The sequence below is a fragment of the Salvia splendens genome, chromosome 3, assembly GCF_004379255.2.
Source record: "Salvia splendens isolate huo1 chromosome 3, SspV2, whole genome shotgun sequence".
Lineage (NCBI taxonomy): Eukaryota > Viridiplantae > Streptophyta > Magnoliopsida > Lamiales > Lamiaceae > Salvia > Salvia splendens.
Genome location: NC_056034.1, coordinates 4,855,016 through 4,877,905, shown reverse-complemented (window position 1 = coordinate 4,877,905; position 22,890 = coordinate 4,855,016). Strand labels below are relative to the sequence as shown.

The window sequence follows — 22,890 nt, the reverse complement described above, 5'->3', positions numbered from 1 at the left end:
TATCTTAAAAGTTACTCCATTTCTTTAATCTCCGAGCATATCTTCGTTCACTCTTGCCTATATTTTCTTTCCAACTATATGTAGTATTTAGTTTACCCCTATAAATATGCAATAACGTCTCGCCAGAAAAGTTTAGTAGAGCAATTATTTGATTTACCTTATTATGTTAAGGGAGTTTTGCCACGGTTTGATAGGTTGATAAACACTGGTTATTTTTCTGTCGTATTTGCTTCAAATTGCTTATTTTTGCTTTAGATTACTCATTGAAACTATGATATCCAGTAAGCATGAGTTTTCCTTGGAAGTGACACAAATTTTAATACTAATAAATAATGGAGTATTGTGAATAGAGAATGACCCTTTAAAATATTTCATTCTAATCTCTAAAAAATACTCCTATTACTAAAAACTTTTGAAAGGACATATTTATTGCACAATTAGTAATATAAGAAAAATAGAAAGAAAAAATAATTGAAATATTGTTAGTAGAGAATGAGTTGCATTTAAACAAGTTTTCTAAAATAAAAAAATGCATAATTTTGAAAGATTGACTAAAATAAAAATTATTTTTAATTTCTTATATTAGTCCCAACTTCTGTTTCCAGGCATAAATAAATATATTTAAATTTGATTAACGGCGTGCGTAATTGGGACGTCTGTACTAAAATTAGTGAAGCCATTATAGATTGGGAATTTCATTTTTGCAACTAATTTACCCAATTTATGCATACATTGCACCGAAATATAACAATTCTGCAGCTGTTAAAGAAAAATTACAGCTCTATAGCATAGTAACTATTTTTACTCGGCTTACCGTTTCTATCTATTTATAGAGTATAGGATGATTGATGCTCATCTCTGACGTACGAATTTTTTACTAGCTGTGTTTAGCCATCTCGAAAAATGAGCAGATTCCGGCGATTCGAGATCGTGGACCGCCGCAGACCTTCCTACTTCATCGAACAAACCATCTTTTCCCCTCCAAAAACTCTCTTCCTCGACACTCCTTCTCCTTGCTTCCCTGCATTTCCCATTCCCGAAGACGTGCTTCAATTTCACACTTCTCCCCCTTTTTTCTTCGATGAATTCGACGCCGTCACCGAATTGATCCAGATCGAAACGGCTCTCTTCCGCCGAGTCGGACTCGGTGAGCTGCAGCTGCAGGCGCTATGCGACCGCGTCTCCGATTTGGAGTTGGGATTCGAGCGGCTACAGAGGGAAAAGAAGAAGAAGTTCGAGGAGAAGAAGTACTCCTGGACGGCTGAGATAGGGACTGCGGAGAAGCACAGGAAGTACAAATGGAGTACCGAGATCAAGGGCGGGGAAGATGAGAAGAAAACCTACAAATGGACGGCTCAGATTAAAGGAGATGGCTGCCCTGTCGAGCGGACTTACACTGTTGAGGTCTCCAGTGGCAAGCCGAAGAAAAACAAAGTGAAGAAGGAGAATGCTAAATCAGATCCTCGTACTATTCAGATTGAAGAGCCCTCTGATCATGGCGCCATTGTCTTGAGACAGGTCCTGTTTTGTTTTGAGCTTCTTTTTATTTTTAAATCAATTTCAAAAATTATGTTTTGGCTTTGTATGACAGTACACAAGTTTATAGAATATCTTTGTTATAATTTTAGGTTTTTGCATTTAGAGATTATCATTAGGGTGGATACCAATCACTTTTGTTTGATTTTGGTTCATTACTAACAGTTATCTAAAGCATTGGATTCAATGTGATTAATGATATGAAAACGATCTTGAAGCATTTTGAACTGAAGCTTGGGACTGCTATAATCTTATGAATAATTACTGATGTGGTTTGAAGAAAATGTGAATCTAAGATTATACCCTTAGATGTTACTATTAGATAATCAATTCACCATTAGAGTTCTTCATGCTGAGTGAAACTGCTCTTGCCTGGATATTGCATATGTGAGCATTTAGCTCTAGTTGTGATTTTGAGGGAAAAGGGGATACAATGTGGGTTTGTGTAACCCTGTCCTAATATTGTAGATGTGATTTGACAAGTTAGGTTTGAAGAGATTCATCGAAAGGGTGACTGTGTTACTCTCTAGGAAATGCCGGTTAGGAGTTAGTGGTCTCCCATTGGTGCTTTAAGATAATAGACATCCCAAGAAGGAGAATGTAAATGTGGTTCAGAGGGAAATGTGTTTGTTAGTGCACTTGAGCTATGCTTGTAATTTTCACACATTGTGTCGGTTTATTTTAACTTGAGATGCTAGTGTTTATGGGAGGTTGTTCTGATAGTATGAAGTACTTGTGATATTGGATATTTGTATTGCATTTGGTGAATTCCTTTTGAGCTATCTTTCTAGTATTTGACGATCAGCTTATATTTGTCTTGATGTTTTCTTGACTTATGGTAATAGGCTTTCACTAAGAGGCCACAGAAGAAAAAGGGAAAGACTAAAGAGTTGTCTCCACTAGACGCAGCTGCATTAATTCAGATGAGTTTCCGAGCTTATCTTATCCGTAGGTCTCAGGCTCTGCGTGCACTTCGGGAGCTGGCAATTGCTAAGAACAAGTTGAAGGAGCTCAGGGTTCTGTTCAACAATTTCTCATATCGTCGCCTTCTTTCCTGTGCTCCAGAAGAGTGTCAAAGGTTTTCTGAGAAGATCATTGTCCTGCTTCTCACTGTCGATGCCATTGAGGTAGCAAAAGATTGCCATATTTGTTATTCTTCCTTGTCAAATTCAGAGTTTATCTTTCTTTTATAATCATGGATTGTTACCTGTTGTCTCAATAGAAAAAAATATACACTCATGTGCTTATAGTTTTGCCAACCAATGAGAGTCGTAAGAAATAACAACACATGAAATACAAACCTGGTTGAATTTCTGTTGTTTGAGGATTCAAATGTGTGATTTATCGTCGGAAGTGACACTGTTTTCTATCCAGCTCATTGTTGGAGCAATCTTTTATGCTGCATGTTTGTTTTCTATCCTCGTTGCAGGGTGCAGATTTGATGGTTCGAAGTGCAAAAAAATCAATGGTGGACGAGCTGGAAGCAATGCTGGATGTTGTGGACCCTCAACCTGGAGGAAAATCGTCGTTGGTGAGGAGAACTTTTGATATGCCTGACGGTGTGATCAACAAGGAACTTGCTGCAGGGGTTGCAAAGGTGGTTGAAATGCTTGATGAGGAGGAGTCCGCTGCTTCGTGAAATCATGCATCAGTTCCAAATATCTAATAATTTGGTGTTCAGCTTTGACCGGATGTTGTAACTTTGTATCTGTAATTCTACTATCACTCACCTAGCTCTTTCAGCTATAGGCAGTTTCCCTGTTCTTCAGCACTTATTTTCGTGTTTCGAACATCAGAGATTCTTCATTAATTTCTTCTTCTATTGAAAGAATCAAACTGAGTCTGTTTATGTTCATCGCCTATACTTTCACATGCATGCTGTCTTATTTTTTTCATTTTGGTTTGTTTACCAAATGAAAAAAATTTTCTTTGTTTTGGGCAATTACAATTACAAGCTTTTGCATTTCACGACACTCCTCCAGCTTATGTTATCTATTCCTTCAAATTGAAAAGTATCTTTTTTAGTGCTACAAAATGAGGTTATTACAAAATCGAATTGTTTCAGTTTTTAAGTAATTTTTATAATGATTTTTTATTGGTAGATTTTTGGTATAAATGAAAATAGTATTGTTACTTCAGAATATGGTTCCTATGATTTTTAACCTTTGAACATTGAAGGTATCAATATAAAAAGGGATATTTGACATTTATATGATTATATCATAATTTTTAGTTGTTTTCTCGTTAATCTAATTATTCCTTTCGGGAAAAGATAATCGTACATAGAATCTACGTACATAATGCCCTTAATATTTTAATTGGATCGAACCGGTTTTATATTAACCGGTTTTATCATAAATTATATTATTTACTTACTGAATTACCCTTATTATATTTTAAATTCTCAAAACTAAAATTAATTTTGATATAAATCTCCAAATTAAGATCTCCATATCTATATACTCCTACTCCATCGATTAATCTTTTAAAATTCCACCTTTTTTGCTCCTTCAAATATTTACCCATCGATTAATCACCTTTTTTCTCCTTCAAATATTTATTAGTATCTACAAAACAATTACTACTATAAACATTATCACTTTAGTTGTTTGTTTATTCATTATTCTATCTTGATATTTCCTAGGTGAATTATTCATTATATTGCTAACTAAATCTCCATTCCTACTCCATCAAATTAAATGAACCGCAATTCTAAATCTCCTATTCATAGTTCATCGTTTAAATAATAAATATCCATATCTAGTCCTAAAAGAAACATTAATTTGTATATTATATTTTGTTTTTAATTAAATTTGTATTTTGTGTATATACTTTATTACCATTAAATTGATTTGTTTATTAAATACACGTATTAAGGATATAGATGTAGATTATGCATATATTGTTTATGTATTTAATGACTTGTGTGTGGCAAACAACTTTTAAAATATGATTGGATAATATATTTTTAAATTTCTTCTTCTTTTATTGCATTTATTTAAAAATATATCTTCAAAATTTAAAATATTAAATAAATATGTATTATTAGTAAATAAATAATATCGGATCTCTTATCAAATTGGTCTTTATAAATTTTAATTCAAATAATTTAATAACAAATAATTAGCGCTATGAAATATTAAAAACTTGTTAATTACTAATAATTATGGAACTGCAAATAATCAGATCTATAACGTATAACAAAAATAATTACTTTTAATTAAATTGTAAATTTGAATATTAATAAACTTATTCTTTTAGTAACTTTTTAGTCACAAGAATGTTTATAAAATAGTAGAGTTTTAGCTCAATTCACTATAACACCTATCAAATTAAAATTTGATACTATATTATATACTCCTAGTAACTAATCAAGTAGTATATGGTTTTGATTTTAAGAATTTTATATTTTTTTTAATTTTCTAAAATTTTGATTTCTTTAATCGAACCTCGATAAAAAATATCATATTATCATCTTATCTATTTCATATTTCTAATATTTTCAAATAATAATTTCTCTTTTTACTTTATATAAGACTCTCTTTGTCATATAGAAATAGGCCGAATTTTCTTTTTCGTTCGTCCCAATAAACATGGAGTAATAAGTTAAAATTTGATATATGGTGTAATAATACTAACTGAGTTTAGTATTTACAGTTTTGATCTTAATTATTTTATAATTTTAACTCTTAAATTTTCAAAATTATAATTTCTTTAATTTTTAATTTTTGGAAGATTATGTTGAACCCGAAAAAAATTAATCCCATGTTTATACCTTATCTATTTAATATTTTAAAGATATGTGACTAGTATTTTCTCTTTTTCGTTACATAATATTAGAGTTCTTAGCTTAAATAATTGTAACATGCAACAATTAAATTTTAATATATGATATATGAAATAGTACACATTAAGTTTACGTATATTGATTTTAATAATTTCATAATTTCAATTTTAATTTTTTACTTTCTAAAATTTTAGTTTATTTTAAGTCTTTATTTTTGGAACATTACATTGAACCTCGATAAAATAATCACATGTTCTTAATTCATATTAATATTCTATAAATATATAGTTAATATTTTCTCTTTTTTTAATATATAATTTTTGGAAGATTATGGTGAACCCCGAAAAAATAATTAATCGCATGTTCATAACTAATCTATTTAATATTTTAAAGATATGTAAGTAATATTTTCTCTTTTTTTATATAGAATATTAGTGTTCTTATCTCAAATAATTGTAACATGCAACAATTAAAATTGAATATATGATATATGAAATAGTACTCATTAACTTTTTTTTTTTTTTTTTTTTCTTTAAAATTAGGAGGATCGACGATGGTTCCCCATCTACCCTCCGATGTGACTCGGACCCCCGACCTAACAGTTGGAGGTGAAGCGTCTTACCCCGTAGGTGCGCTTCGTTGTCATTCTGGGCCCACAGGCCCAAGCAGAAATTAATCCCCAAATCTGCACTTCCTAGGATTCGAACCTGCGACCTCCTAGGAAGTGAAAGCTCCCTGATATCAACTCCCAAGCCACTAGAGCAGCTTGGTTGGAACATTACATTGAACCTTGATAAAATAATCACATGTTCTTAATTCATATATTTAATATTCTAAAAATATATAGTTAATATTTTCTCTTTCTTTAAAAACATTCCGTTACAGTTCTTGGTTCATTCACTATACCATGCAACAAATTAAAAATCTTATCGTACTTATACTTCGTATGATATATAAATGCTTATTGAATTGCGTTCTTAATTCATGTATTTATTAGTTTTAAATGAAATGTGTGTGGAGTGAGTTAGTGGAATATGAAGTCTATTACCATTTATAGTACTATAAATTAACCGAGACTCCTATTCGTGGATGGACTAAAGTGAAAAAACGAGACTCATATTCGCAAAACAATCATTTCAAAAAAGAAAGAGTATATTTTTAAAATTAAATTTAATTATATGCTACTCCATATTACTTTTTTTAACACATTTAACTGTATTAAAGTCCACAAATATTTATTCAATAAATTATGCATATATTCATCATCAAGATAATAAAATGTTTCAAAATAAACTATATTAAAATTAATGTCCACTAAATCACTGAATTTAATCAGAACTTTTATTTTGTACTGCATTATAACAGTTAATGAAACATAAAATTGGATGCAATTATTTTATATATATTTTTTTATTATATTACTATAACATTATAAAATTTAATTAATAAAAAAATTGAATATCTCAATTAAACTTTATAAGTTAAGAAAATATACAAACAATATCTATAACATAGTAAGAATTTAAAATTTGTTAATATTTTTAATTTATAAGTTAAATTAAATTAAATTTATAAATTGTATTATATTATATTTCAATTTATAAATTTAATTTAATTTCTATAGTGTGTGTAAAAGAACAAAACATACTAATTATACAATATCACAATTATTATTTATAAGTATTTGAAACTAAAATTTAAATATATTTTATAATATTATTAATTATTAATAACATAAATCTGCACACATGGAAGATTAGTTGGGTATGAAAAAGAAATTGTTAAATAATATTATAATGGTAACTCTAAAAATGTGGAAGAGAGAGAAGAGGGAGAGACGAAAGAACTGCATTCAATCATAGCAACATTTTGGAAGATAGAGGAGAGAGAAATAGGAGGGAGAATTGCTCCAGAATTTTAGCAAAAATAGGAAGAAAGAGGGGAGAGATTATAGAAAAAACGTTTTCTAAGTATATTTATTAATATATTAATTAATTTAAAAATAATAAAAAATTATGAACCGGTTTTGAAACGGAAATTCCTAAAATATACAATTATGTACGTAGAATTTATGTACGTTTATCACTACTCTTTTCAAAAATTAAAATATTGAAACAATTTTTTAAGTTTTTGCAATTATGCCACAATGGTCAAAAACGAAACTCATGTCACAACAATATCACATTAAATTTAGTAAATTGACACTATTTATAGAGTGAACTACAAAAATAGTCTCTGGACTATGCGTTTATCTCGCCCTTAGTCCTTGTACTTTCAAAATATCCCCAGACAACCCTGGACCAAACGTTTATCTTGAAAATGGTCTTTTTTCACTTTTTTCGGTCGAAAATACCCTTTTGGGGTTGGCCTTTTTTACACTTTTAACATTTTAAACCTGATATTATTTCAGTGATGTATTAAATCTGATATTATTTCCAAATTATCATTCACTTTGTTTATTTATTTCAATATTAGATTTAATTTTATAAAATTAAATTTTAAATTTTGATTTTTAAATATCAATAAATTTTTATTAATTATTAAAATTACTATTAAATAACAAATTAATAGTTTTAATCAATATTTGATAGTGTCTAATATTTAATCAATAAGGTACGACGCCGCCTTAGTTTTAATCAATATTTAATAGTTTTAATCATACATAGATCATATAACACGATTTATTCTGAAATAAATATGCATCTAATGTAAGACTAATATAATTTTCGTTTATTAATTTGAAAGCAATCAAAATTAACTAGAAAATTTCAACAAAAATTCTCCTATTTCAAATTTTTAGTAGTATCAAATTTTTAGTCAACTTCATAATATTTAATCACAAGCAATTATAATAACCGAACAAAGGCTAAATAGAATAGCTCATATTTTTCAATTTAATCTGTACTTCTTTAATTCATCTGAATATTAAATAACCAAAATTAATAGTTTTAATCAATATTTATAGTGTCCATGAATTAATAGTTTTAATTAAAAAAATTTATTGATATTTAAAAATCAAAATTTAAAATTTAAATTTATAAAATTAAATCTAATATTGAAATAAAGAAACAAAGTGAAGGATGATAAAAGGGAAGAAGAATGATAATTTTGAAATAATATCAGATTTAGTACATCACTGAAATACTATCAGATTTAAAATGTTAAAAGTGTAAAAAGACCAAACTGCCCAAACCCCCCAAACCCCCCAAAAGGGTATTTTCGATCGAAAACAGTGAAAAATGACCATTTTTGAGATAAACGCTTAGTCCATGGTTGTCTGAGGATATTTTGAAAGTACATGGACTAAGGGCGAGATAAACGCATAGTCCAAAGACTGTTTTTATAGTTCACTCTTATTTATAAGAAACTCAAAATTGAATGAAATAGTTTTTTTCAAAATAATACTCCATCTATTTCTTAAAAATATAAATTTTTTAAGACACAGATTTTAATGCAAAATTGATAAATTAAGATATACTATGTTAATGGAAAATAGGTCTCACCTAATCAGAGAAAAAGAAGTTTTCTAGAATAGAAAGTTTTTATTTTTAAGAAACGAACTTAAAAAAGAAGAATTTTTATTTCTAAAATATGGAAGGAGTACTACTATTTCATTATATCATATTTGATTTTTTTTATTAATTTTGATTTTGACTAAGGTATAAATAATTATGAAAAACTAAATATTAGTAGGTACTCCCTCTGTACGCGAATAGAAGTCCCGATTTTCCATTTTAGTCCGTCCGCAAATAGGAATCTCAATTTAAAACTAATAAATACAAGTGAGGCTCATATACCACTAACTTTTTTCTATTTACTTTTCTTAATATTTCTTAAAACTTGTGCCAAAAAAATTGGACTCCCGGAGAGGGGGAGTGTAATTTATATTTTAATTTTAAAGTAATCAAAATGTAATCATTTAAATAACAATTATTCTTATACTCCCGATTAAAGTCATAATTACCTAAAATCCCCATTTTGAAGAAAAATGTAATCAGAAGTAGAGTTGATCGAGATTTGAGATGGATTTTGTGGATATAGAGTTGATTGATGAGGGAGAAAAGGGGCAGGTGGAAGGTGAAGATGAAGCAGGAGAAAGTGTGGATGATGAGGTTATTAGGGTTTTACGAGAAGCCCTCCACGTTGGTAAGGTGGTCGAAAGAGTTGACCTCTCCGGTCGCCACCTCAAATTTCTCCCTGAGCTCTTTGGCAAGATTCATGCCCTCCTCCTTCTCGATCTCTCCCACAATCAACTCCAGGTTTATTTCCTTTTCTTCGGATCTCAATCGGATTGCTTTATTCAATAAGTCATGGAATTCCACTTCTGATCACATTGATTGGAACTCACCTTCAAGTTTCAACCAACCATTTTATTTCTACTGCTGAACTTGTTACTGACTGTGAATCACTAATTCTGATGATTTTCTATGATTAACGTTTATTTCAATCTAAAAAAATACTATCGGTGCTATGTTTGAAATCATCTTCTCTTGTTTTACGGTCATGAGTTGTATTGTTTCCTTCCTACAGTCTGTAGCTCGTAAGAACAAGCTCACCTGCAGGATTCTTCATTGATGAATTAATCAATTGCGACTCTGCTTTACTTTTTGACATCATTCTTATGAGCACTCTTGTCCTCTGTTACTGTCTCCACTTTAAGAAACTACTAAGTATAAAATTAGCTATCAAACGCTCTTTTTTATTCTATGATTTAAACCTCGAGGAGTGGTAATGGTATGGTGTATTATTTGTCTACAAATATGCTTCTTTGTATTGCACTTGGAGATGCTTTTTCCTTGATATTTTTGAAATAAATAGTGATTAGTCATTGATGTGGATGAAGCTCGTGCATATTGGTTTTGTAAACGGTTTCAAGGTCCTTTACTTACATAACCTAATGTAAACATACTCAGGTTACAAGCTTACTGGATAGAATTTGATGTGTTTCAAGTTCTGATGCATGACTTTGTTTCAGATGATTCCCGACTCAATTTCAGGACTACAAAAATTGGAAGAGCTCAATGTGTCATCAAATATTTTGGAAACCTTGCCGGATGCCATTGGACTCTTGGTGAATCTAAAGGTTTTGAATGTTTCTAGCAATAAATTAAAGAAACTCCCTGAAAGCCTCGCTGGTTGCAGGTAACCATTTAATGCTGGTGAATTATAGACATACCACTCAAATGCATCATTGTATCTTAGAATATTTTTTCTTCTTAATTAACAGGTCTTTGATTGAGCTGGATGCAGGCCTTAATGACTTGATGTTTTTGCCAAAAAACATTGGTTATGGATTGGTGAATCTTGAAAAACTCTCTGTCCATTTGAACAAGCTAAAAGCTTTTCCAAGTTCTATCTGTGAAATGAAATCATTGAAAAGTTTAGATGCTCATTTCAATTCCCTTCATAGTCTACCTCATGCAATTGGTAAACTGACAGAACTTGAGGTCTTGAATGTGAGCAGCAATTTTACTGATTTAGTTGAGGTACCAGATTCAATTGGTGATCTATTAAATCTTAGAGAACTTGATGTTAGCAACAACCAAATTCGTGTCATTCCCGACACTATTTATCAGCTTGAACATCTAACTAAGCTTAACCTAGATCAAAATCCACTTGTAATTCCTCCAATAGATGTAGTGAACAAAGGACTTCAAGCTATCAAGGAATACATGGTGAAGAGACGGCTTGATATTTTGGAAGCTGAGAAAGAACAAAGTTTGTCTGCAAAAAATGAGGCGTCTTCTGAGATGGGATGGATGGAATGGGGCTCATCCATGCTCCAAAACGTTTATTCCGGAGGAAATACTCGAACCGATCCATTTTTGGATCAGCAGTTGTAAGTGGTATCATTATTTCATACATGTATGGTTCTTTTTTGTGGTTATACGAAGTTAAAGTTTGTATTGACTATGAGTATATTCTCTCAGTTGTTGGATAAATAATGCTGAATAAGTAACCTATTGTATGTAACTCTTGTTAAATTTGTGGTGTTGAGCTGATATATGAGTCTTACCATTCAGATTATGAATTTGTAACAGCATCTATGAATTTGTATTAACCAAAATATTGTTTTTTGATAGCTTGTATTCAGTTTCTAAACTTTATTAAGTCTTTAACAGAATTTATGAATTTGTAATAAACCGAATACCGTCTTTTGATAGCTTGTAGTATTTGAGTTTTGAAACCTTCTTAACAGACTTTATGAAGTTGTATTAAACAGAAGATTCTTTTTTGATAGCTTGTATTTGGGTTTCAAAACCTTCTTAACAGACATTATGAATTTGTAATAACTAGCTAGAATATTGTTTCTTGACATATTGTATTTGTCATTCTAGATTGAGTTGTCAATAGACAGGAAGAGAAAACTCATCTACAGTACTAGAATTACTTTTCAAACAGAAATTATACTCTACTTATCTTGTTAAGAATATATTTAAGGCATCAGCAGTGGGGCGTCCTATGGCGCGCCATGTCATCAGTTTTATCCTCCTACCTCCCCACTGCAGGGCGCGCCACGTCATCAGTTTTATCCTCCTACCTCCCCACCTGCAGTGGGGCGCCCTAAGGCGCGCCACATCATAATTTTTTTAATATTTACAAAATTCATACGAATTTAAAAAAACTAATAAATTAAAATACGAATTTCAAAAACTTCATTTCATTTAATAAAAATTAATACATTACAATGCGAATTAAAAAAAATGCAAACTCAGCGACGGCGGTTACGAGCCCACACTTCTTCAATCATGTCGCTCATGAGCTGCGCATGATCCTGTTGGTTGCGCATTGAGGTCTGTCTAGATAGAACCTCATTGAAGCCTAACGGTAACCCTCTATCGGGTGTCTCGGTCGACGTGCCGGACGAGCTAGATGCACGGTCATCTTCATTCCAATCGGTGATGCTTCCGCCTTCATTCTCGACTATCATGTTGTGCATGATTATGCACGCATATATGACATCGGCGATGACTTCCTTGTACCAGGAACGAGCCGGCCCTTTCACAATTGCCCACCGTGATTGGAGCACACCAAATGCCCGCTCGACATCCTTCCGCGCCGACTTCTGCTTTTGCGCAAATAAAACCCTCTTCTCACCAATAGGGCAACTGATCGTCTTTAGGAAAACTGGCCACCGTGGGTAGATGCCATCGGCCAAGTAGTACCCTATATGGTATTGGCGCATGTTGGCAGTGAACTCGATGGTCGGGCCGTTGCCGTTACATTGCTCGGTGAAGAGGGTGGACGAGTTGAGGACGTTAATGTCGTTGTTCGACCCGGCTACGCCGAAGTAAGCATGCCAGATCCAGAGTCGATGGTCAGCGACGGCTTCGAGGATCATCGTCGGGTGGCTGCCCTTTTATTCACTTGTGAATTGGCCTCTCCACGCCGTCGGACAATTCTTCCACTGCCAGTGCATACAGTCGATGCTCCCGAACATCCCAGGAAATTCGTGCGCCGTCTCGTGCATCTGCATCAGACCCTGGCAATCAGTGGCAGTCGGCTTGCGCAAATATGTGTCGCCATAGGTCTCTACTATCCCCCGACAAAAGCGCTTCAGACACTCGCGGCCTGTAGAATCCCCGCAGTGGAGGTATTCGTCAAAAAGGTCCGCCGTGGTGCCGTATGCCAACTGACGAATAGCAGTCGTGCACTTTTGCAATGGTGTAAGGCCGGGTTTGCCGATGCCGTCCTCCCGAAACGTGAAGTATTCATCACGTGAAGACAATGTCCGAACAATGCTGAGAAAAAAGTACCGCGACATTCTAAACCGGCGGTGGAAAACAGTCGGCCCCATCGTGGTTGATTGGCAAAATAGTCTTCAACCAGACGTTTGTGAGCTTCCGGGTGGTCGCGTCGGACATACGTCCTATGTCGAATAGGCCTATGGACTTGCTCAGCCACCGCTGCCGCCGCTGCCGCCGCTGCCGCCGCCTCCTCCTCGCGCTGCATTGCCGCATAGCATGCCGCCATGGCCTCTTTAACGGCTGCATCTAATGCTTCTGACGTCGAACTACCGGACTCAGACGAACTAGAACTATTGGTGTTGTCGCCGAGATTCATTTTGGTTGGATGTTGAGAGAGAATATGTAAAGAGATAGTCGATATGTTCGTACGTACAAATGAATGAGAAACGAGATTTAAATAGAAAATAAAAAACGCGTGCCATCGTCCGCGACCATCGTCCGCGTAGCCCACAGTGGGGCGGCCGATGGCCTATCGTCCGCGGCCATCGTCCGCGTAGGCCGCAATGGGGCGGACGATGGCGCGGACGATGGACATTGTCCGCGCTATACTCCGCGCCCTTAGTATAGGACGCGACGATCGTCCGCGGCCTATGTCACGCACCCGCAATGGGGCGGACGATGGCTGGCGCGGACAATGCGCGCCATCGGGCGTGCCATCGTCCGCCCTATTGCGGATGGCCTTAGGCGTCGTTCGATTGCATGACTAATTATCATATGATTATCCATTTAAGGGCAAAACAGATCTTTAAGTCCTTATACTTTGATTGTTTATTCAAATAGATCATTGTACAATTATTCGATATATTACAATTCTTATTTAACGGAACAGTTAACTTTTCCGTTATAAAATAACACATCATATATTAATTATTTAAATATATTCCACCTAATATCCTAGTGGGAAAATATCAACATAACACAAATATTAAAAAAAGACAAGAACAAAAAAAATTAAAAATAAAACCTAAAATATAATAATATTTAATCATGAGATATAAACTTGCTATTTGAACAATTCACGTGTAATTTATTTTTAGCAGTATATGCTTTCCAAGTCATTCTACATATACCTAAAAAATATAGTAGATGAATTGACCGGCCATCTAATAGCCTACCTCATACTCTCTACTTGCAAATTTTGTATAAAGTCAAAACGATAGACAAGATTGTCCCCCTGCAGACAAAAACAAAGATTGTGAATTATTCAATGTTTCAGCCGGTGCCTAAGGTTGTCCACTACAGGGGCGCCGACCGGCCTCATAAATTTTTCCCCCAAAATTCTACTATAAATATCACACCACCACCACCCATTTTACATCATTTTCAAACAAACTCATAGGGGAGATCCAGCGCCGGCTAGACTTATCTAATGAGGATTGTACTGGGGCGGCCGGCGGCAGCGGGGGAGGCGGCGGAGAAGAGGAGGAGGAATCCGATTTTGCCACCGAGTAGACGGTGACGGTTTTTTTATTTGTATTGTTTTTAAATGTTCGTTGTATAATTTTACCGTTTCTAATACAACGAATATTCAGTCTCAATTACATCGTTTTCTAATTATTTACATTCCGATAATTTTAATTGATTTAATATAGACGAAAAAAATGATAAGTGACTAAAAATTTTGGAGTTATTGGAAGTGTCCACCTTATAGCTGCGAACAATTTTTTTTATAGGCGCGGAGAAATAAACTGGGGCTATGTCCGTCTATAATGGACACTCTAAGCCGGCCAAAGAAAATAAATAAACAATGCATTATAATTTTATTTTATTTAATTTTATTTTATTTTATTTTATTTTATTTGTCATTATAAAATTAGGCGGCAATGTTTGAGAAAGAGGTAATGGATTCCTGAAAAAGGGACGTGTGATAGCTACATATCACCTAAGTTGCTTCTCCAATGCATTGAAATAGTACATGCACATATCGCCCATCACCACCCACAACCTAATTTAGAGAATATATTCACTAGTAGTAGTACTCCAGTATTTTCTTTATTTTGGTAATCTTTAATATAAAAACAAATATAGATTATTTAAATGCTCAATTACCGAGGAAATTCAATCATTTCCAGTTGCAGTTACTTTTTGAAACATTGCCATTTTCTCAATAATTGCCTCAATAAAGTTTCCAGTATCATACATACACAATAGAAATCAATTTGGGAAAATTGCTATGCCCTTTTTCTCTAAACTAGCAAAAGTAGTTATCAACCTACCAAAATAGGAGAGTAGAGTAGAAAGACGAACAAAACTGAAATTTCCTCAAATTTGATATTGCACTTTTAGATAAGGAACGAACCGGCCTAAAATATTGGGAATTTTCAAAAATCAAATCGAATAGGAGGATGATCTAGTTATTAAGGTTGTTACAAATGCAAAATTATACTACTAGTATTTCTGTTTCACCACAATGTAATGCATTTAATCTATTTTATCTTCTTTTATTCTTTTTTTTAACTATTTATTTATTTTACTTAATTTATTACTATCTTTTTAAGTAGAACTTATCTTACCCATGTACGTAGTATGATGATTCCGCGAATTTTTGATGATGATAAATGCTCGTAAAAATAAATTACGACACAGAGAATTTTACGTGGTTCGATTTACTGAGGTAAATCTACGTCCACGGGGAGAAATGGGGGCAGGTTTGTATTGCTTGATCTGCGAATTACAGCTTACAACACAGACTTGCTATATGATTATTTCTCTAGAGAGATTCTAACTCTTTTCTATCAGATCTAAGTTCTATTTATACATTGAACTAAGATCGTGGCTTACATCATCACTCTAGGTCGTGGAGGTCGTGTAGGTCATGGCCTAAGATCGTGGCCTGAGTTGACGCCACGTGGTAGTGGGTGTGTTGGAAGTTGTGGAAATCCTGCATGGGTCCACTAACTCCTTGTTCGGTCGAATACTGAGACCGAACTGCTTTGGTTGCCGATCTGAGAGTAGAGCTTGATGCCGACCTGAGAGCAGAGCTTGATTGGTTGGCTTTTACCGAGCTGTAGGCTGAGGCCGAACTCTTTGGTAATGCCGAACTCCTCCGAACTCTTTGGTAATGCCGAACTCATACTCTTCCTTGGGCTTTGGGCTGATGGGCCGTCACTGCTGTTGGGCTTGTTTAGTTCGTACCCCATCACTACCCCCCCCCCGAAAGACGAAGTGAATCACTTCGGCGAAGCGAGTCACTTCGGCATTCTGGATAAAGGTACGGGGGAGGCTGACGTCAGGGGACGTGCCTTGCATGTGACTGCATTAAATGCGACAGTAAAATCCGGCCGTTGAATCCTGAAAAGGTGGGATTCGAAACGGTGCGACGATTTTGAAATCTTCGCCGAATCTGATAAATATGCTCTTTCTTCCTCATTTGAACACCTTTGCTGTTGCGTCTTCTATACTCTCTCTTTCTCGAGAAATTTTCTTCCGCTTTCAAGAGCTTCTTCAGACTTTCTTCACTTTCAAAAAGTAAGAAAAATGTCTTCTTCTTCTTCTTCGGTGTCGGGTAGCGGTAGGAAAGGGGATAAGGGGTCTTCTAGCCGGAAAGAATCCGGGGAGAAGACCGTAGAGTATTTTCACAGTATCTTGAGTAAGGATACTGTGATATCCCTTCACGAGAAATATTTTTTACCTGGGGGGAAGGCGGTGGTTCCCGACGATGATCATAGGGCTAACGACCCGCCGGAGGGTTATGCCACCGTTTACGAAGCCTGCTTAGAATGCGGGCTTCGTTTTCCTCTTCCCCCACCTTTTGTAGAGCTTCTTGATTTTTTTCAACTCCCTTTAGGTCAGGTGACTCCGAACTCTTGGAGGCACTTATCGGCTTTTGCTGCCGAACTGCGTAGGCTAGATAAGGATCTGTCTCTGAGGGCAATCCTTAATTTTTTCCAGTTTAAAAGGAAGGGATCTTGGTTCTACTTGATCCCCTTACAGCCTTTTAGGGCCTTCTGCCGAACCAAGTGGCCGAAATGGCAAAACCGTTTCTTTTTTTATAATAGGACTTCGGCTCCGGGCTTTCCTTGGAGAAGGCCGAAGTCCGTGATTCCCCATCCTCGGTTAGAACCGTTGGCCGAGCTCGAGGGCGAGCTCAATAAGATTCCTATGATTAGGAAACAGTATTCGGAAACTGAGCTCGTCAAGGGCGACCTCGTGTTCAATATCTCGTCTTCGGACGAAGAGGCCGAGGGTGAGGATTTCTCTTTATCTTTATGCTCTACTGCTTTAACGAAGAAAACTAACCTTGTTTTCTTGCTTTTTGGCAGTGTTCATGCTGAATAAGGCTATCCGAAAGTCCTCCGAGCTTGAGGAGCCGGAGAAAGAGAAGGCTACCAGCTCGGCGCCTGATGCCGAGAAGAATCCGAAGAGGCAAAAGACCTCTTCGGGTCCAAAGAAGCCGGAGTCGACTTCGGCAAGTAGGAAGGGGAGGACCCAGAAGCCCCCGAGAGCGCCAGAGAAAGATGTGGTCTTGGCGCCTCCTTCGGAGCATATCTGTGAGCCATTTTTATGGCCCACGGACTTCGCCGAGGTGAATTGTCTTCTTGATTCTTTGGCTTGGCTTCTGTCCTGTATTTTTGGTGCCCTCTGTTGACTTTTTTCCTTGTCCATTTTCAGAGGAACGATATGCTCTCCAAGCTCGTCGCCGTCGAACTCTCCAAAGCGTCCAACGACTATGCTGAGATGCAGAGGAAATTGGCGGCTGCTTGTCACCGGGCCGAGCAGGCCGAGGCAAACTTTGAGAAAGCCAGAGCTGCTAGGATTTCGGCCCAGGATGAAGCTCAGTTTGCCAAAAATCAGCTCGTCATCCAGCGAGAGCAGACGAAACGGAGTGATGCTGCCGCCGTGGTTGCCCAGGGGGAGGCTCTCCGTGTTTACACGGAGAAACTCTTTTTGAGTAGCCAGTTCTCGGCTTTTGTCGGTAGTCTGGTAAGGCTAATTGCCGATAAGGGCGAGCAGGGGGCCGATGTCGTACTGCCTCTGTACAGCCGAGAGATAGCAGCTCGGCTTCAGAATCTGCCGCTCCTTGAGGAGCTCGCTTCATCTTCGGTCCTGCTTTCTGCAGACCGAGTCCGGAGTTGTCGAGCTGATCGGGACGAGAACCTGGAGGCTATCTTTGCCTCCGTGGGACCCGTTTCACCCGCTTCGACTTACAACGGAGAGGGTGAGGCCGAGCCGCTGGAGCGGGAGGCCGAAGTCGAGCGAGCCGGGCATCCGGAGAAGGAAGCCGATCAGGAGGCGCAGCAGATCGGCTACGGTGGCGCCGAGCAGGCTGGGGAGAGCAAGGAGGCAGAGGCTGAAGCTGAAGCAGATAAGGAGAAGGAAGCTGAACCTCACCGAGAAGGCGGAGACGAAGCTAGCGAAGTATGATTTCGTCTCCCTTCTCTTAGTTTAGTTTCTTCCTTTATGTAAAATGGCCTTGAAGCCCTCCTTGTATAGAAAAGTTTTTTTTCTTATGAATGAAAAAATTCTTCTTTCTGCTCTTGTGTCTTCGTTTAGCCTTTCGTACTCTCTTACTCCTGTTGTGGTTTACTACCTGCTCGGTAAGCTGAAATGCCGAACTGACGTAGCTGCTTTGTATTCTTAACTCTCAAGGAGCTGGAGGTACTTCACTGGAAGCGGCTGTACTCTTCGGCTTTAGACGAAGCTGAGAAAAGAGCTATAGCTGATCAGACGAAGAATGACGAGCTTCTGGCTCGTTTAGTGAAGCTGGATGCCGATAATAAGGACTTAGAGTCCGATAAGAATGATCTGGAGGCCGAGCTGAATACGACCATTGCTGAGAGGACTGCGTACGAGGATTACATCCGTGTGCGCGGGGGAATGACCATATCAGATGCTCAGAGTCGAGTTGACGAACTGTGGGAGGAATATAATGTACTCCGGAGGAACAATGCGCTGGAGAGCTCGGCTTGCCAACAAGTCGTGACATCATTGCGGCGCTGGGCTTCTCGGTACAACATTGTTCTTTCTCGGCGCCCCTCCATAGAAAGATTCCTTCGGCATATCGCGCCAACAGATGCTCGCACTCCAGATCAAACCTCTGGTTCCCTTGTTCAAAATCCTACTCCCAGCCAACAACGAACTCCGGAACAGCCGGAAACGTCAAGACGAGAACGGGCTGAAATTCGCCGAGGAGTTGTGACTATGAGCGAGCAAGATCAGCAGATGCTTATTGCAGAGACTCTTCATCGCCGAGGTGTTAGGACTTCTCGAGCTCGGGGAAGAGGCGTTGGGTCGAGGATAGCATCTCGTCGACCTGCTTATTCTTCATCTGCTCGGAACAACCGAAATCGGCTTCCAGAGGATTTTGCAGATAGGTGGCTTAACTTCAGCAACCCTGGACAGTAGAATAGTCCTTTGTAATAGCGTAACGCCATTTTGTAGGGTAGCGGAGTTGTGTGCCGAACAAGATTTGAAAATGAAATTTTGTTTTTGTTTTCGCTTCTAACACTGTGTATTTACAGCTTAGCGAAAAAATTTCATCGTACTTGTCCTCGGTCTTATGAAGTAAACTTCTTTGACCGGACTTGTCTTTGGTCTGATGAAATAAACATCTTTGACCGGACTCGTCTTTGGTCTGATGAAATAAACATCTTTGACCGGACTCGTCTTTGGTCTGATGAAATAAACATCTTTGACCGGACTCGTCTTTGGTCTGATGAAATAAACATCTTTGACCGGACTCGTCTTTGGTCTGATGAAATAAACATCTTTGACCGGACTCGTCTTTGGTCTGATGAAATAAACATCTTTGACCGGACTCGTCTTTGGTCTGATGAAATAAACATCTTTGACCGGACTCGTCTTTGGTCTGATGAAATAAACATCTTTGACCGGACTCGTCTTTGGTCTGATGAAATAAACATCTTTGACCGGACTCGTCTTTGGTCTGATGAAATAAACATCTTTGACCGGACTCGTCTTTGGTCTGTGTTCTAATTTGGCGATTTTTGTCGCCGGGATCGAACTTTCCCTTGTCCTAATTCGGCGAGTTTTATCGCGTGGATCGGACTTTCCCAGTTAACCGAAGTGGTCTTATGCAGTAAACCTCTTTGACTAGACATGGTCGTCCTCGGTCTTATGAGGTAAACTGCTTTGACCGAACTTGGTCGTCCTAATTCGGCGAGTTTTATCGCGTGGATTGGACTTTCCCTTGTCCTAATTCAGGCAAGTTTTATCGCGAGAATCGGACTTTTGTTGCAGTTCGTTTCAGACGAAGTGCTTGATTCTTAAGCAGAATTGTGGTCTTGTATCCTCTTTAGAAGCTTTGACACACAATCGTGGGCTTGTTGCAGCTCGTTTCGGACGAACTGCTTGTTTAAGCTGAATTGTGGTCTTGTATCCTCCTTAGAAGCTTTGACACACAATCGTGGGCTTGTATATGTTCTAAGAAGGGGATCAGCCTTCGAAGAACAAGATACCTCAGTAACATTTGTAAGAGACGACACGCACATAGACAGACAAGGCATATAGACAAATAAAAAGCACATAGAGACGAACAAAAACCAAGCAAACCAAAGAAAGCACATTGACCGGACTGTCTCTTACAAATGGAACTTTTTGAGGTTGGAAACGTACCATGTTCGGGGTACTTGTGCTCTTGACACGTGAGTCAATTTGTAAGACCCTTTGCCGAGGACTTCTGACACCCGATATGGAACTTCCCATGTGGGTTCGAGTTCGCCCAGCTTTTCTGCTCGGCTTACTTCGTTGTTTCTCAAGATGAGATCTCCCACTTGAAATTGCAGCTTTTTCACCCTTTGGTTATAATACCGGGCTACTTGCTCCTTGTACTTGGCTGCTTTTATGCAGGCCAATTCTCTTCTTTCTTCGGCCAGATGTAGTTCGGCTCTTAGTCCGTCACCATTCATTTCTGAGGAGAAATTGAGTTCGGGGACTGGATATGCCGATCTCAACCGGAATCACGGCTCCAGTGCCGTACACCATCGAGTTCGGCTCCGGTGTGACTTCGGTCATTTCGCCGGCCTCTGATTCCGGCTGCTGTGATTGCTATGCTTGATGGTGCCGAACTGATTGCTCGGCACTTTTAAGCGCAATCTGCGAACACACTTGCTCTTTTTCGATCACCTCGGATGACCGCTATCTCTCCTTTAGTGGAGAAGGTGTTCGGCGAGGATGCCTCTGATCGCTATGACCGGGCTTCTTTTTGTCTTCTCTAGATGAGCTGTCTAAAGACCGTTTTCGACGGTCTGCCTCATCGGCACGAGAAAACTTGTCCGCAAGGTCCCACATCTCTTGAGCTGTTTGCGGACCGCACTCCACGAGCTTTCTGTAGAGAGCTCCGGGCAGGATTCCATTTTGGAATGCCGAAATGACAAGTAGATCATTGAGATTATCTACCTGTAGGCATTCCTTATGGAATCTCGTCAGGAAGTCGCTGATCTTTTCGTCGCGACCTTGACGTATAGAAAGCAGCTGAGCCGAAGTATTTCGGGCTTCCGCTTTCTGAAAGAACCTCCTGTGGAAAGCATCCATCAGATCTCGGTAGGATCTAATGCTGCCTTGAGGAAGGCTGTCGAACCACCTTCTGGCGTTCCCGATGAGCAGCTCGGGGAACAGCTTGCACATATGGACCTCATTGAGACCTTGGTTCGCCATATTATACTGATAGCGTCCCAGGAAGTCATGAGGATCCACGAGTCCGTCATAGGTTATCGACGGAGTTCGGTAGTTCTGTGGAAGGGGAGTTCGGGTAATATCGTCCGAGAACGGAGTCCTCAATGCTCCGTACATGGCGAACCCGACATTTCTTCGGTATGGAGGAGATGGAGTTCTCCTGTGATTCCGGTACCGAGGATTCTTTCTTCTGGAAGACATGACACTACTGCGGTAGTGACTGTCTCGTATGGAGGGAGAGGGAGAATCCGCCGTTTTTGTCCCCGGCTGCTTTTGGCTTTTTTGCAGGAAGGTTAAGAATTCCTCCTGCTTTTCCGCCAAAAACAGCTTGACAGCCTCGTTCAAATCGGGCTGCTGGGAAGACTCGGTGTGACGGCTTTTGGAGCGGCTTGTTCCTCCACCATGAGAACTGGTGGTGGATTTATCCCTAGGCTGTTTTCCCGACCTATGGGATGGATTGGCTTCCTCCTGGTTCTCACGGGCAGGAATACGGGTACTCTGCGATCTGGTATGCATTTTTTGGGTGGAAAAAATGGATCAAAAATTCGCTTTATCACAAATTTTGTTCTCTGTTTCCCACAGACGGCGCCAGTGATGATTCCGCGAATTTTTGATGATGATAAATGCTCGTAAAAATAAATTACGACACAGAGAATTTTACGTGGTTCGATTTACTGAGGTAAATCTACGTCCACGGGGAGAAATGGGGGCAGGTTTGTATTGCTTGATCTGCGAATTACAGCTTACAACACAGACTTGCTATATGATTATTTCTCTAGAGAGATTCTAACTCTTTTCTATCAGATCTAAGTTCTATTTATACATTGAACTAAGATCGTGGCTTACATCATCACTCTAGGTCGTGGAGGTCGTGTAGGTCATGGCCTAAGATCGTGGCCTGAGTTGACGCCACGTGGTAGTGGGTGTGTTGGAAGTTGTGGAAATCCTGCATGGGTCCACTAACTCCTTGTTCGGTCGAATACTGAGACCGAACTGCTTTGGTTGCCGATCTGAGAGTAGAGCTTGATGCCGACCTGAGAGCAGAGCTTGATTGGTTGGCTTTTACCGAGCTGTAGGCTGAGGCCGAACTCTTTGGTAATGCCGAACTCCTCCGAACTCTTTGGTAATGCCGAACTCATACTCTTCCTTGGGCTTTGGGCTGATGGGCCGTCACTGCTGTTGGGC

General features: G+C 38.0%; 2 protein-coding genes across 2 annotated transcripts; both read left to right on the top strand.

Moving 5' to 3' along the window:
* Positions 1–843: 843 nt before the first annotated feature.
* Positions 844–3,391, top strand: LOC121794497 (BAG family molecular chaperone regulator 7-like). Its single transcript, XM_042192678.1, has 3 exons — positions 844–1,518; positions 2,382–2,663; positions 2,966–3,391. The coding sequence occupies exons 1-3, from the start codon at positions 904–906 to the stop codon at positions 3,173–3,175; spliced, it is 1,107 nt and encodes a 368-aa protein (XP_042048612.1). The 5' UTR covers positions 844–903; the 3' UTR covers positions 3,176–3,391.
* Positions 3,392–9,272: 5,881 nt separating this feature from the next.
* LOC121793468 (plant intracellular Ras-group-related LRR protein 3-like) lies at positions 9,273–11,325 on the top strand. Its single transcript, XM_042191480.1, has 3 exons — positions 9,273–9,582; positions 10,299–10,465; positions 10,551–11,325. The coding sequence occupies exons 1-3, from the start codon at positions 9,346–9,348 to the stop codon at positions 11,164–11,166; spliced, it is 1,020 nt and encodes a 339-aa protein (XP_042047414.1). The 5' UTR covers positions 9,273–9,345; the 3' UTR covers positions 11,167–11,325.
* The last annotated feature ends 11,565 nt before the right edge of the window (positions 11,326–22,890 follow it).

Bases quoted from the DNA above. Each gene is read 5' to 3' on its own strand.
- LOC121794497 (XM_042192678.1), top strand. From the start codon at position 904: ATGAGCAGATTCCGGCGATTCGAGATCGTGGACCGCCGCAGACCTTCC. The intron at 1,519-2,381 runs GTCCTGTTTTGT...TTATGGTAATAG, and splicing joins GCGCCATTGTCTTGAGACAG to GCTTTCACTAAGAGGCCACA. The intron at 2,664-2,965 runs GTAGCAAAAGAT...TCCTCGTTGCAG, and splicing joins TCACTGTCGATGCCATTGAG to GGTGCAGATTTGATGGTTCG.
- LOC121793468 (XM_042191480.1), top strand. From the start codon at position 9,346: ATGGATTTTGTGGATATAGAGTTGATTGATGAGGGAGAAAAGGGGCAG. The intron at 9,583-10,298 runs GTTTATTTCCTT...ACTTTGTTTCAG, and splicing joins TCTCCCACAATCAACTCCAG to ATGATTCCCGACTCAATTTC. The intron at 10,466-10,550 runs GTAACCATTTAA...CTTAATTAACAG, and splicing joins GAAAGCCTCGCTGGTTGCAG to GTCTTTGATTGAGCTGGATG.